The sequence below is a fragment of the Diabrotica virgifera genome, chromosome 7 (assembly GCF_917563875.1).
Source record: "Diabrotica virgifera virgifera chromosome 7, PGI_DIABVI_V3a".
Taxonomy (NCBI): domain Eukaryota; kingdom Metazoa; phylum Arthropoda; class Insecta; order Coleoptera; family Chrysomelidae; genus Diabrotica; species Diabrotica virgifera.
The window spans coordinates 189618170-189635332 of record NC_065449.1 but is presented as its reverse complement, the minus strand read 5'-3'; the positions used below and the strand labels follow the sequence as shown (position 1 = coordinate 189635332).

Below are 17163 nucleotides of genomic sequence, written 5' to 3'. Positions count from 1 at the left end.
TACCTTTTTAGATTGATTATCGTAGATAATGTTTTAAAATACTCGTTGTAAATACTCGTATATACCTAAATAATAAATACTTACTGTAGTGTAATTCCCCTCATTTTCCTTGGCCTAGGACGTTTACTGGGACTCATTTCTTATCTTGTCAACTTATATCGCTAAACTAATGTAATACTTTAAAATACGCGTAAACTAAAGAACTTGTAACTTATACCACTAAACTAATAATATATTACTTAAAAATACCCGTAAACTAAAGAACTTTAATGTTTTCAAAATAACTAAGAATTTTGTAAACTGTAAACACTAAGCAAGTTGATGAAGAAAATACAAGAATGAATAACTGGAAATGGATTCTGATTCAAGCGAACTGACCGACTGACCGTACGTTCATGAGATTTGACGTCACGAAGGTGATAACGATGAAACTAAGCGCCAATGATGAGTAACACGTTTCATTATTAGATTTCAGTATTTTTTAGCAATTTTCTTCAAAGTTAGAACACGTTTTTCTCGATTATTACTGGACACAGAAAGGTGAAAAAAAATCAACGATTACAGAAAAAAACTCTTCCAAGTGATGGGCGTAAAAAGTTTGGTTATAATAGAACGTTAAACAGTATAATCCAATTTTTCAACAGAATTTTCAAAAAAATAAAAAAAGTAAAACCATCATTTTAAAGGCAACATAATTTCGAATAACGTGTCCAAATTTCGAGACATTTTGTCGGTAAATAACAGAGAAAACACTGTCCCTAGGTTTTGGTGCACCGATAAAACAGCCTTAAAGAGAAATGAGAAGTTCCAGATCTAAACAATAAACCTTAAAACAAAGTATAGTTTAAGTAACCAATACAGTGAAATGGGTCAGATTTGTCAGTCCTGTTAGTTCCCCTTTAATATAGTTCGGAGGCTGGTTGTTTTTTCTTGTGATTAAATATGTAATTAAAAATATTTATTTTTACTTAGATATACCGTTAAAGCAGGACATATCGTATGTACTAAAATTAATTATTAATTAATAAATTAATCTTAAATTAAACAACATTTTACACTCCATTATCGAGCTTTAAATCACACACCTATACTCCAGTAAGACATACTACTGAACTAAAAGTTTTGTAAAACTTGTAAATGTCTGAGGGGACCGATTATGTGGGTGTGAAAAACAGATGTCATCAAACGAACCGCCTCTTAAAACATCTTTGACAAAGAATACCAAATTTTGCCGACCTTAAAGCTGTTTTACAATATAAATTTCTCGAACATAACTTATCAATCGAAGTAGTACAGAAACGACAATAAATATCGTTCCCATACCACCAGATTGACAACAGGTGGAATACTTTCTTTGGTTACACCTCCTGAGATTTTCAAAAATTATAAATCATACAGGATGCCGAGGAAATTAAGATGAGAGAATTTTAAATAATTCACAACCCATCTGCTCAGCGTGGTAAAAGTTCCAACAAGAAAGATTTCTTAGTACTCGACAAAAGAGTAAAGGAATTAAAACGTATAAACATTTTCAATTTCTTTGCAACACGAAAATGCAGCAGCTGCATAATACTCTGGTTAAATCGGAGAGTGCAGGAAGAGTCTATACCGGTTTCGGAGGTTTTTTCCTCCTCATCAGTAGTCCCATATCCTCTTCTCTCCGATTTCCCCAGGCATCATACTTTGGGCCTTTCCGAATTGCAAAGAACGAAATGTCACGGATGTACTACAGCCATCTACCGAAAAACAAAGTAAGTTATCAATCGAAGTAGCTCAGAAAACGACAATAAATATCGTTCCCATACCACCAAATTGACAACAGGTGGAATACTTTCTTTGGTTACAACCTCCCGAGATTTTCAAAAATTATAAATCATACAGGATGCCGAGAAAATTAAGATGAGAGAATTTAAATAATTCACTACCCATCTGCTCAGCGTGGTAAAAGTTCCAACAAGAAAGATTCCTTAGTACACAACAAAAGAGTAAATGAATTAAAATGTATAAACATTTTCAATTTCTTTGCAACGCGAAAATGCAGCAGCTGCATAATACTCTGGTTAAAGAGCATATTGATTGTCGTTTTCTGTGCTGCTTCGATTGATAATTTACTTTGTTTTTCGGTAGATGGCTCTAGTACATCCGTGACATTTCGTTCTTTGCAATTCGGAAAGGCCCAAAGTATGATGCCTGGGGAAATGGGAGAGAAGAGGATATGGGACTACTGATGAGGAGAAAAAAACCTTCGAAACCGGTATAGACTCTTCCTGCACTCTCCGATTTAACCAGAGTATTATGCAGCTGCTGCATTTTCGTGTTGCAAAGAAATTGAAAATGTTTATACATAATAAATCTTAAACTTCTCGTGAACCACTTTCTGGTAACTTCCCTAATCTCTGCCTTTTACTATTTATAAGGCAAACTTTCAATCAGTGTGCTTTGCCAGTGTTGACTTACGGAGCGGAAACGTTGAGCATGACAAGGAGAACTGTGCAAAAGATCCGTGTGTCTCAAAGGGCGATGGAGCGTGCTATATTGGACGTTTCATTACGAGACAAGATCCCAAACCGCCAGCTACGACAAAGAACAGGAGTGGCTGATACAGTAGATTTAGAGAAAATAGCAACAATGAAATGGAACTGGGCAGGTCAAGTGGCTCGAATGACAGATAACAGATGGACAAAGCGGATACTGAAGTGAAGACCAAGAGAGGATGCCTACCGAAGCATAGGTCGTCCACTAACACGTCGGACTGATTATCTAAAACGTTGTCATAGGAATTGAATGTAAGAGGCACAAGTTCGAAATAGATGGAAAATTATGAGGGAGATCTATATCCAGCAGTGGACAAGCAAAGATTGAATGACGAAGGCAAGGAGACGACGAATAAAAAAGACGAACGGGACTTTACAATATGCAGTCACATTCCGTCCATTCGTCTAGGAAAAATTCCAACGAAAGTTAATTCTTCTTCTGGTGGCACTACAACCCGGGGTGGGTCTAGAGCTCCATTTTCCCGGCCCCTTTTGAAACCCCGGGAATCGGGAAATTTAAAAATAAAAAGAAGAAATTGTTTTTATTTTAATTTTTCAATGCAATTAGTATAACAACGTATAAACCTGATTACAAATTAAAAATGTTACAAATTATATAATAGTTATTTTACATTTGTAAAAATTACAAATTAAAAAAATTCAAAAATTTAAAAGAAAATTATAAATTTGTGTTAAATCTGAATTTTCGTTGTTTTTATTAGTGAAATATGTTTTAAAAAAACATAAATTGTTGAGTGTTTGATCTTTCAGGCTGGCTCTTTTTTTTTGTACAGAAATTTGCTGAAGTTGAAAACGCACTTTCTGTTAATGTAGGTCTCATTCTTTTTAGTGCAGTGAGTAATTTTTTTAAACGTCCGGTCAGTTGATTTCACCAATATAATAACGATAATGTCTTATTGTAATTAATGTAATTTTCTATCTACTAATTTTCCATAAACCTAATTTTAATTGAAAATAAATAATATTTATGTTATAATTCTGGATGTTTCAAAATTAATCAGACCATCGCATAAGCAAAAGAATGTTTCTGTTAATGGATAAGATACATTCTGATTTAAAAAAAAAACTAAGAAGATGTAAACCTCCGAGATATTGAATCGGGTTTATGTCTTAGCGTGGTAAAAAAAGAACAATTAAAAAAAAGAAAAAAAAAAAAAGAATGTGTGTGTACTTTGTACGCACGTAAGAAGATATTCTTCTGTTATATATTAGGTAATTTAAACGAAGTAAATATACTTAAAAGGTTATTTGTACTTATTTTATTTAAAAATCAAACTAACTTTCTTATCTACCACTTTCAAAAAAGAAGAATATCTTCAAAAATTATATAATAATATACTTACAATCATAAAATCTATAAAAAAAAATAAAAAAATAATAACTTGCTTGGGGCTTGAACCCACTTCACGTCTACCGCGCCGTACGAAAGTTGACGCCATTTCAAACTGCACCAAACTCTCGTATACGTCATGTGGGAATATACACAAACTAAACTTTTACACCATAAATTTATATGAATTTAATGAAATTATTAGTTTGATTTCTGTCGAAATAAAATACAACAAAATATAGAGTAAGAAAACGATATATGAGATGAAGATTTGTAGAAAGTTTGGTCGTAATCAGATTATGTAAATTAAAGCATTGCCTACTAATAGGTAACTACATTATTTTGTTTACATTTTCCAAATAGATAGGTATTGAAACTATTAGGTATTTCCAACTGAAACATTTAGAATTACGTACCTGCGGCTTTTCTAAACTATTTAAAAAGTCACTATAATTATAAATTTGATTTTATTTCTGCCCACACATCAATAAAAACTGATATACAATATTTTTGTTTACCGATAACCTCCATATTGAACAATTATTGGCAGATCATTTCAAAATTTCAACACCCAATCAGAGCCCGTATAACAACTAATACCATACTGTCGGTGTGCGCATGCGCGCGGATCAATCAAATTTTACCCTCAATCGATTCGCCGCTAAAGAAGAATATCTTCAAAAACAAATTAAAAATATAATAAAAAAAATATACAAAAAAAATAAATACATACAAAAAAATAAATACATACAAAAAAATATTTACATCCAAAACAGTGTATTTTTAGATAGTAGTATGTTATGTTATATGTAGAGTTAGAAATACAGAAAAAATTCCTCTGATTGAAAAAAATTGTTTGTTTTTAAAATAAAATGTCTGGGTAATTGGCTCATCCAAGGCCTTCAAATTCACAAAAAAAATTTCTGATTTAACGCCAAAATTGGAAGGTTTAATATATAGTAATTTCCCGGGAATGCAGCTCTAGGTGGGTCTTGGCTGACTGCACAACTCGTTTCCATCTCGAACGGTCGTCCATGATAGTTGGGTCAGTGGGTGTGGGTAGGCCCATTGCTCTTAGATCTGACCATATATTGTCTCTCCATCGCATTCGTGGGCGTCCTAAGGGCCATCTTTCTGTGATCATCCTCCCACATCAGTTTGGCAAGGCGGTTATTAGGGAGTCTATGGACATGGCCAGCCCATCTTGACGCTGAGATTTAATTTCTTGGACTATGTCGCTCGCCCTATACATCTGCTTGACCTCAGCAATTGTTCTCATTCGGTATTGGCTGCTATTAGGGTCGCGATAAGGTCCAAAGATTCTTCTGAGGATTTTTCTCTCAAAATATCTAAGTAATTGTCAGACCAAAGCAATTGAAAGGAAACTTAGATGTTTTGAGAAAGTTGATTCCGTGTACTCGAAATATGAGTAAAATGGAAAATTAAAAAACAGCTTATGTTTCAATTCTTCTTTATGCAGCATTCTCAATGCTTCTTTATTCATCGTCTCCTTGCCTTATAAATAGTAAAACACAGAGATGGATGTTACCAGAAAGTGGTTCCACGAGAAGTTTCAGATGACTTTTATTGTGTTTATTATTTCGTATTTTTTGCCCAGTTCTCGCAATACTTCCATGTTCGTTTTCTTCTGTGTCCATGCTATTATAAGCATCCTTCTGTAACACCATATTTCAAATAACTGTAGCTTATTAGCTGGTCCAGATGAATTACCTAGCGAGCTGATACAGTTGGTCAACGAGAAAAACCTGGACATAATAGTAGAACTGTTCAACGCTATCTATACTACGGGAGTCATCCCTAGAGAAATGTTGACATCAGCATTTGTGTGTTTGCCAAAGAAAGTGAATGCCAAATAATGCAGTGACTACCGAACCATAAGCTTAATGTCACATACCTTGAAAATTATCCACGCCAGAATACACTAAACTGGAGCTGGATATTAGTGACACTCAATATGGGTTCCGCAATGGTATGGGTACCAGAGAGGCATTATTCTCCTTCGACGTGCTGACACAGAGATGTTTGGATGTTACCGTCCTCTTTACGTCTGTTTTATAGACTACAATAAAGCGTTTGATAAAGTAAAACACGATCGACTCATGGAAATTCTGAAAACTAAAAACATAGATGGAAGAGATTTAAGACTAATAACACACCTCTATTACAATCAGCGAGCAATAGTAAGAATTGAAAAAGAAACATCTGAAGAAATGGAAATAAAGAGAGGAGTCAGGCAAGGCTGCATACTATCACCTATATTATTTAACGCTTATTCTGAAGAGGTAATGCGAGAAACTCTGGAAGATGAAACAGTCGGCATAAGAGTAAATGGAGTCTTAGTTAACAACATCAGATATGCAGATGATACAGTAATAATAGCCGATAGTTTACAAGACCTGCAGAGTAAAATAGTAAGGTGTAGTAGGGAGTACGGACTCTCTCTCAATATCAAAAAGACGAAATTTATGAAAATTAGTAAAAACAACCATAATAATAACGAAATCTTGATAGTAGAGGGCCAGCAGATCGAAAGAGTAAAAAAGTACACTTACCTAGGAACACTTATAACAGAAAATAATGACTACACTGCAGAAATCAAAGTCAGAATCGAAAAAGCACGTTCTAATTTTATGAAAATGAAAAAGGTCCTATATAGCAAAGATTTAACATTAGCTCTTAAAGTACGCCTAACAAAATGTTACGTATACAGTGTACTATACTATGGAGTGGAATCATGGACGTTAAATGTAGAGACAATGAGACGACTTAACGCCTTTGACATGTGGACCTATAGAAGAATTGTGAGGGTTTCCTGGGTAGATAGACTTACGAACAACGAAGTACTAAGAAGAATTTGTAAAGAGAAGGAAGTTGAACTTACAATTAAAGAAAGAAAACTACAGTATCTCGGACATGTGATGCGGGGCGAGAAGTATGGCATCCTGCGACTCATAATGCAAGGAAAGATAGATGGCAGAAAAAGCATCTGAAGAAGACGATTTTCATGGCTGAAGAACCTGAGAGAATGGTTTGGATGCAGCTCAAAACAACTGTTTAGAGCTACTGCCTCAAAAACTAAAATAGCTATGATGATTGCCAACCTCCGTAGCGGAGATGGCACCTGAAGAAGAAGAAGAAACTTATTTATGTGTTCTTGCTTCAATATCCAGCTTTCAAGTCCATATTGCAGTATCGAAAACACGTAGAGAGCTCTTACTCTCAGTTCTAATCTAAGGTTTTTGTTGCAGAGCATTGTTTTCATTTTTACAAAAGCATTTCTTGCTATTGCTATTCTGACCCTTTTTCTGTTTTTGATCATTATTTTCTGAAATCCAGGTTCCCAGATATTTGTATTTATCACCCCTTTCTATCGGTACTTTTCCCAAATGTATGCTTTTTTTTATATTTGTTACCACTAGGTATTAGGTCTGGATCCCGCGTATGAAAAAAAAGTTGATTAATAGCAAGCTGAAAATTTATTAATAGCTTAAGGGTGTCTAGTCGGACAAACTTTGATATATGGGAACACTGGAACAGGGGAAGTTTTAATTGTGGAACAGGTTAAAAATTTGGAACGGTCAGACCACGAAAACGGCACATATATTTTGTCCGACAGAACAGACTTAAATTCTTCGAACAGAGATTAAACTCTCATGCAAAAATCAGACTGCTATTTATCACCAAATGGGCGTTTTAATGAGTGGAACATGTAGAATATGTCAAATGACAGGAATTATGACAGGTGATAAATAGCAGTCTGATTTTTGCATGAGAGTTTAATCTGTGTTCGAAGAGTTTAAGTCTAATCTGTCGGACAAAATAAATGTGCCGTTTTCGTGGTCTGACCGTTCCAAATTTTTAACCTGTTCCACAATTAAAACTGTCCCTGTTCCAGTGTTCGCATATATCAAAGTTTATCCGACTGGACACCCTTAAGCTATTAACAAATTTTCAGCTTGCTATTAATCAACTTTTTTTCATACGCGGGATCCAGACCTATATGACAAACTGTACTTTTCTGGGTGTCTCACTACATACGAAAAGTACATCAGTTTTCTAGTTTTTATGGTTTTTACGATTACTTAATCTTTCATTTTATTTAACACCTCCTGTAGAAAGATATGTAGCACTTCAGTATTCTGATCTTTTTTTTTTTTATTTGATACACTGCATTTTTACAATCTACTCTATATAAAAAGTAATAAGTAAATGGTATGTAAGTCAATTAACATGAGTTAGGTACCGTCCAGTGACGGTTCTCTGAGTATTATTGTGGTAGGTCGTCTGGCCATATTCTCTTTAGTCTTCTTTCAGCAAGTGGTTGGGTGAATAAATTATTTATCAATTCGTTGGTGTGATCAGTGGTGCGATTTTTATATTTTATTGAACGATTCTGTATTAAGTCCTTGATTAGTGGGATGTCCAGATCATTGTAAAGTGTCTGGCTGGATACGTACCATGGAGATTTACTTATCATACGGAGTATTTTGTACTGGAATGTTTGGAGTATCTTCGTATTTGAAGGTTTGCTGCAGCCCCATAGTTCTATTACGTATGACCAAACTGGTATAAGTATAGCTTTGTACAGAAGCAGTTTATTTTCAAGCTTCTGATCTTGAAATTCAGTCCAGCATCCAAAAGAAGATTTATTAAAACTTCTGTTTATTTCTCTTCTAATTATAAAATATTTTATAAAAACCATCTTTCTTTTTTGCAGATATTTGTGAAGATCCTGAAATAAAAGACAGAATTCTAGAACTCAGAACGGAGCAGGAAATAAAGAAACAAGCAGAAGCTAAACGAAAAGTTCGAAGATCTCAGAGTAACACACGTACACAATCCGTTAGGCGGACGTCTTTGAGAGATAAAGGCCTGACAGCAAGAAGGGACGCTGTAGAAGAAGCCAGATTCAGGTTACAAGCGGAAAGCAATGTAAGTATACATACTATATTCTCTTTACCTTTAGTAACAATAACTATAGTCGTGCTGAATGTTTCTATAGATTTAGGAGCAGCAGATGCAGATAGTACGTTTGGGAGACAGTATATCTCTAGTATTTATGTATGTGAAAATGACAAATTACTTTGTATAGTTAGTTTAAACGTGACTTTCTAGATTTACGAACTTTTTTAAAATTATTATGTATTTACGCCGCAAGAAGAAGAAGAAGATTAAATCACTATTGAAGAAAAGGTCGAACAATAAGGGTTACACTTAATTTTCCCCTTGTTGCCATATTCTAAATTTGAAAAAAATATAATAGGGAATAATTATATTTTTTTTTTGACATGCCATTCCTATTCCAGCGAGCATTTCATTCGCCAGAATTAGTGACGAGTTTATATGACGTCATTATTACATTTGGTGAGATTGGAAATTGTAATTGACGTCTGTCATAATATTGGAGGTTAAACATTATGTCAAAATATTGTTTTCAAATTATAATCTGGGAAGACGAAATGCAGATATATAATTGTTTTAATACAATTCAATTAAAATATCCAACAATTTGAATCAAACTCAAATCGAGAAACTAAAGCAACAGAATTTAGTGTGTAGACAGTTTCATAGGACAGTTTATATTTTAATCAACTTCAAATCTACAGGGTGTTTCATTGGGAAACGGAAATACTTTAATGGTGACTAGAGGTCACCGAGGCCGTTCTAGGTATACTAAATTTTTTGTCCTACCGACTTTTATATCCGAGTTACAGGGTGTTTTATCGATTTTACTCATTTCTTTCCAAAGCCATCACTTTAGAACTACCCTGTATATTTTTTTAATATTCGGTACACATATGTCTCACTCAAAACCCAAACCGACATACTAAACACAAGAAAAATCCAGGTCCGGATTAACAAAAAATTATAAAGTAATTGTGACCTTAAAACAACACCCTGTTTATTGAAATTTTAAAAATCTGTTTGCATATTTGAAAAGAGCACAAAAACTGAGTCTAATGGTTCGCTTCGATTTTTTGGGCAGACAATTTTTTGACTTTAATTTTGAAATTACATTGAATTTTTTAAGAACTCAACATTAAAAAGCCGGTATTATTAACTTATAATTATAAATTATTAAAGTTATTGAATAAATACTTATTTTAAAATGAATCAATACTTATTTACAACATTGGAAAGACCCAATTATTAATCACAAGAAAAATCCAGGTTCGGATTAACAAAAAAACATAAAGTAATTGTGACCTTGAAACAACACCCTGTATATTGACATTTGCAAAATTGCACATTTGAAAAGACCACAAAAATCTGAGTTTATCGGTTCACTTTGATTTTTTGTGCAAAATGTATTAACTTTAATTTTGAAATTAAATATGTATATTCAAATTTTTAAGAACCCTGAAATTAATAAGCAGGTTTTTAAAGCACTTTTAATAATAAATCATTCAAGTTAATGAATAAATACTAATTTTAAAATTAATCAGTTATTATTTACTGCGTTAGAAGGACTCACTTACTAATCACAAGAAAAATCCAGGTCTGTATTAACAACAAAATACAAAGTAATTGTGACCTTGAAAAAGCACCCTGTATATTGAAATTTTTAAAATACATTTGCACACCTAAAGAGAGCACGGAAACTAAGTTTAATGTCCCGCTTTAATTTTTTGTGCAGACAATTTAATGATATTACTTTTGAAATTATATCGAAATTTTTATTATGAGTTCCCAGAGTTCTTAAAATTTAGACATAATTTCAAAATTAAATTCATTAATTTGTCTGGCCAAAAAATTGAAGCGAACGATTAAACAGTTTTTGTGCTCTTTTCATACCTATGTGCAAACGGATTTTGAAAATTTCAATATACAGGGTGTTGTTTCAAGGTTACAATTACTTTATATTGTTTTGTTATTCCGGCCTGGATTTTTGTTGTGATTTGTAAGTGGGTCGTTCGATTGTCGTAAATAAGTATTAATTATTTTTAAAATGGGTATTTTTTTAATAACTTTAATAATTTATTGTTAAAAGTGCTTTAAGAATCTGCTTTTTAATTTCAGTGTTCTTAAAAGTATCAATATATTTAATTTCAAAATTAAAGTCATTAAATTTCCTTCACAAAAAATGAAAGCAAACCGATAAACTCAGATTTTTGTGGTCTTTTTAAATGTGCAAACAAATTTTGAAAATTTCAATATAGAGGGTGTTGTTTCAAGATCACAATTGCTTTATGTTTTCTTGTTAATCCGGACCTGGATTTTTCTTGTGATTAATAATTGGGTCGTTCCAATGTGGTAAATAAGTATTGATTAATTTTAAAATGAGTATTTATTCAACAGCTTTAATAATTTATAATTAAAAGTTAATAATACCTGCTTTTTAATGTCAGAGTTCTTAAAAAATTCAATATAATTTCAAAATTAAAGTCATAAAATTGTCTGCCCGAAAAATTAAAGCGAACGATTAGATTTAGTTTTTTATGCTCTTTTCAAATATGCAAACATATTTTCAGAATTTCAATATACAGGGTGTTGTTTTAAGGTCACAATTACTTTATAATTTTTTGTTAATCCGGACCTGGATTTTTCTTGTGATTAGCATGTCGGTCGTTTGGGTTTTGGATGAGACACATGTGTACCAAATAACAAAAAAATATACAGAGTGGTTCTAAAGTTATGGCTTAGGAAAGAAATTGGCAAAATCGATAAAACACCCTGTAACTCGGTTATAAAAGTCGGTAGGGCAAAAACTATAGTATACCTAGAACCGCCTCGGTGACCTCTATTCACAATTAAAGTATTTCCGTTTCCCAATGAAACACCCTGTATAAACAAAACTCTTATATTAATAACCATCTCTAGGATAACATGAGTTTGACACTTATAGTACAGATAGTTATACTGAATTCGTTCTGTCGAGATTAACTATGACACATTCGGAATAGGAAACATACAACACAAAAATTCCTACCTCACACTATTAACTGTTCAAATCAACTTAATAATATTTCATTAAAAAAAGAAGAATTATTAGAAATAGTGGGAGTGTATACAAATCTCATAAAATTTTGTGGAATTTATTTCTACAAAATATGTATTTTTATTTTGTACAATAAATAATTTTCTCATTTGTTATCAATACATTATAATGGTGTAAATCAGTGGTTCCCAAACTACTCTTTCTCGTAGACCACTTTAAAAATTTACTGGTTTCGGTGGACCCCCAGCAGAAGTGGTATTTTGTAGCTGTGCACGTCAGTGGCGGGTCTAGAAAATTGCCTGGGGGTGGGAAGAACATGGGTGGAAAAAATAAGACATTAATGAAGGTCTAACAGTCTTTTTCTTCTTTTTTTTTTCTCAAAATATCATTCCAAGCGATTTTACAGTGATTTGGAATTTATTTAAACTTTAAATTTTTTATCGTAAAGTATATATAGAAGGGACTTAAAAATGTGATTATTAGGCATTATAACAAGTTTCTTTATTTAAAACATATTTTTGATCAAATTTTAGGGTAGAAAACCTGTAGAATACTCTTTACATTTACTTCCATTCCCAAAATACATGTTCTTCTATTTAGCTGAAAATTTACGCAGATATAGTCAAAACACAGGACCTTAAGTTGTTAAAAGAATTTGTATAGTTTTACAATACAAGAAAAGTTAACATGCACTAATATCAGAGTCAAAATTATATAATCCAGTCGAGTTAGCATTTGATCTTTTATGCCGAGCTACCCAAGCAAAATTCTATTTTTCTAAGCTTTAGGGGATCAATAGTAGTGTAAATTTAAAATTGCGAATGAATTCTGCCGTTGCCTTAACCGCCATCTTGATTTTAAAGGAGAACCGTTTTTGCTCAATATCTCCGCCATTTTTAACTTTCCTACAAAAAGCGTAAGGACTGAAATTGTTGAAAATATGATTTCCTATAAGTAATTTCTTTTATTATAAATTTTTTGTGCCGTCGATATTTCCCGAGTTATGGAGGGAAATAGTGACAATTAGAGCATAATTATTGAATTATCTCGTTTATTATTAGTTTTATAATAAAAATGTACCTATACAAAAATGAACAGAATTCAATTTTATACAATTTTAATCTCTTTCATTTTTTTTTTCTAAAATCTATATTTCAGGTTGTACGTATGCGGTAAAGGCGCGAGTATAAGACCGATGCGAGTGGTTTTTGTTCAATACCTCCGCCATTTTCAACTTTTCGACAAAAATTTTAGGAACTGAAATTGTTCAAAATAAATCGTGTTTACAATAATTATTACCTACAATTTTTTTTAACCATTTTTTTCGTACGGTCGATATTTACCCAGTTAATTGTACTTAAAGTAGACGCCTATATTTTTGACTCTGATACTATTCCATAGAGACCGACCGATTAATCGGCATCGGCTTCGGCCACCTTCGGCCAATATTTAAACCTTCGGCCAAAATTCGGCTTCGGCCAAAACGAAGTCGAAGGTTTCGCCGAAGGTGGAATAATATAATGCTCTGAGTATACTATACTATATAAATAATCTCTAAACAACATGCTTCGGCGAGCGTTTGATAATTTGAATAATATTTACACCCTATTTTATACCCTAATAAACTAAAACGTTTTACAAACTTTCAGTTAGTAGGTAGGATATAAATTTTAACAATAGGCCAAGATGTCTCAAAGATCTTCATTTGAATATTTCTCACGTAGTAAAATTCTGAGAAACTATAATAATTTTATTGTATTTGTTAAAACTCAAGATTACCAAACATCGACCATCGACTATCCCTACTATGAATGCAAATATTTAGTCACCTTCTGCTTCGGCTTCGGCTTTGGCCGAAGTTATCCTACAGGCCGAACTTCGGCATCGGCTTCGGCCAAAAAAATCACATTCGGTCGGTTTCTACTATTTCACACGTTTTTTTATATTGTAAAACTATAAGAAAAATTTTAACCAGTTAAAAGTCCTGTGTTTTGGCTATCTATGGGCAAATTTTCAATCAAATCGAAGGACATATTTTTTGGGAATAGAGCAAAGTATAAAAAACGGCATTTTAAGGTTTTCTACACAAAAATAAAATTTTTAATCAAAATAACTTATTATAATGCGTTATAATGACATTTTTGTGTCTCTACTAATAAAACATTATTTTTTCCATCGATTTTTTCCATCGATTTCTCTTGATATTTTACGAAAACTATGGAAATTTGTTTAAAATAAATACCAAATCACTATAAAATTTTCGTGGACCCCCACTTACAACTTGTGAACCCCCATTTTTATTTCACGCCAACGTAGACCCCAGTTGAGTCCCTCGTGGACCCCTGGGGGTCCACCTGGACCACTTTGGGAATCACTGGTGTAAATAAATAATTATTGATTGGCGTAAGGTTTATGTTATTGATGTCTGTTTACTATTAATAATATTGGCTATGAGCAGGTATGTTTGGTTGTGTAGTAATTTCCAGTCACGTCTAGCAACTGAACTTTCCAAAAAAGAAATTACTAACGTCACTAGACAGTTGTGTTTCAGATAATCGAATCGATTTTATCTTTGTTTCACACTCTTAAAGACAAAGAGAAACAGTATAACCGGTAGCTGCTGTGGTGAATAAATATATGTTTTTTATTCGGCAACAGAGCTTTCCTGCTAAACTTGACAGTAGCGAAAAAAATAATATATGAGGCCGTCAAGTTTTTACCAGTGGGTTATGATGTCATTAAATTTATCACGTGCACGCCTAATAGGGATGTTCACTAATTTTTAAATATAGTTAAATTCAATAGATTACAAGGTATATAAAAACGTAACAATCATAAAACTGTTTAAAAATGTATATTTTTTAAGATAAATGAGTTCATAATGTTGATTTTCTTGGAGGTTAGAAAAACGGTACCCTGCAGCGAGGCTACGGTCTGTGACGTCAGCAGTTGTAACGTCTTTGATCGACGACTAGTTTTGTATACTTATTTACTCAGTGTATTTGAATGTGCGCAGTTTTTTACGTATTTAATTATTAAAAATAAAGCCAAATAAGTGGTGTTTTGTTCCTGGATGTGTAAATACATCAAAAAACAGTTCTGACAAGATTTTTATTACCGTTCCAGCCAATTTAAAACAGAAAAAGAAATGGTTTGTTGCAGCTAGAACTTAAAATAACTAACTTAAAGAACTAACTTAATAAAATAAACATTATAGAAGTTTTCCAGAGACTTTCGGCCCTTGGTAATAATGTAATTGTTCTTTCTGCATTTACATTTTTCAAAAATACTTATTATAGTTTTCTCAGGATTCGAAAAAAATGAATGAATTTAAATAGCATTGGACCAAGATTTTGCACCTACCCCCTTAAAGAGTAAATGAAAAGTTTCGGGACCTCAAATTTGTATTCCTTAAACTGGGATATTCCTAAAAACGGGATTCTAATGATACATACAGTAAAAGTAAACCTTGAAATAACTACATGTGGATGTAGGTATGATTTTATATTATATTAAAATCATTAATAATTTAGTGAAAAGATTGGTTGAAATGAAAATGTATAATACACAAGTTCAAAAATATTTTTTACCTTGGAACAGTTGTCAACTCGAAATACGAAACAACCGAAATAAGATCCAGAGTTGAAAAGGACATAGCAACATTTAACAACATGCATGAGAAATATTTTCACCCATTGCGACATAATATCTCTCCCACTAAAAATGCGGCTGCTAAAATGTTATTATTTCCGGTCTTGCTATATGGCGCAGAGGCCTGGAGAATAATGGAAACATTAATGAAAAAGCTAGAGGCATTCGAGATGTGGGTGTACCCACGTATCCTCAAAATATCCTGGGCGACCCACACCAACGTACAGGTATTGCGTCGAATGGGAAAACAAAAAGAAATCTCTTTTACAATTAAGAAACGAAATCTTAAATATTTCGGTCATATCATGAGGCATGATAAATATCGTATACTCCAACTGATAACGCAAGGTAAAATAGAGAGCAAACGCGGACCCGGAAGAAAAGACACTCATGACTTAAAAACTTACGCCAATGATTTGGACAAAAATCGATCGAGTTATTCAGAAACGCCTCAAATGAAATTAAAATTGCCATGATGATAGCCAACGTCCACAACGGACAAGACACATGAAGAAAAATAAAAATATTTTTAATACACCTAACCAAGGTAAAGTAATAACCAGCCAATGTATGTATACAATATGCATGCGTACAATGCATGCATACAACTTTCTCTATTTTTTTTTTGTGGAGTATTAAGTATTTATTTTTTTAGCTTAAAGAAGACATGGAAAATTATATGAAATATACACTCAGTAAAGCTGTGGTAGATTTATTTTTTTGCAAGATGCCAATAAATCATACACCATTGTTACATCTACACTACAGTCGGTAGTTTATACGAATCGGCTTTCTGAAAACCTTCTTCCATTTTATTTGTTTATTTTTGTAAAACCCAAAATATGTCCTTACAAACAGTCTATCCACTTTAAACTAAACAAATTCACTATAAAACTCCACTTTAACCCTGATAAAACAAGAAGAGAACAAAATAAAATGACCTGAAACGTCAAACAGGTAAACAGTAACACTATGAGAATGGCGCGCTCTTGGGGTATGCAACTAGTGACGTCAGGCCAATAGAGAAGCGTTCTTGAAATTTAAAATAATGCCAGATTTCTCATAAAGATTTTTTATAGAAAGGCTTTTTCAATTTTGTTGAAATTTTGGACAATTATTCCTAGGGTGTTTCTTAATCGTTTTACATGTTTGAAATGACTTTTTAATTTTTTGTGAACATCCCTATTGTTTGAATACCACTATCAGTATTATCTAAAAAGTCAAATTTCACCTTCTCTTCCAGAAGAATACACAGCTGAATTCAAATCGGCAGGTAACAGTATTCGCAATGTTTCAGATTAGAAACTACTTTTCTTTCTTTCTTTTTTTTTATATTTGCTTCCTACAACTCATCACAGGATTCAAACTCAAAAGTAGGCGATCGAAAATATCCCTGTTGCAGCTTTTCCTTGAAAATTTCCTGGCGACATCTTGGCGATAAGACCGGAAATGCCTATATGCGCTCCTGTGGCTTCTTCAGTGAGCTGCCTAATTGACTACAAAGCATTTTTCTAATGATTGCACCATGTACAAGTATTTTGTGATATGTGAGCGGCATGGAATGCCATGGATAGAGATCAATAATATAAACGAGCAATTTGTTTTTGCGTAACTGTCATATCGTTCATGATCAATTTTGTGGCCGCTTGAAATAGTCTACAAAATGA

The 17163-nt window shown here is 32.8% G+C and overlaps 1 protein-coding gene across 2 annotated transcripts in view; it reads left to right on the top strand.

Moving 5' to 3' along the window:
• LOC114333041 (protein phosphatase 1 regulatory subunit 16A) overlaps nucleotides 1-17163 on the top strand; it is a 194005-nt gene that overhangs the window by 146629 nt on the left and 30213 nt on the right. For both annotated transcript variants that reach the window (XM_028282864.2, XM_028282863.2), the window contains exon 7: nucleotides 8624-8838. In XM_028282864.2, the coding sequence (XP_028138665.1) occupies nucleotides 8624-8838 (215 nt within the window). The remainder of the gene's footprint in view (nucleotides 1-8623; nucleotides 8839-17163) is intronic.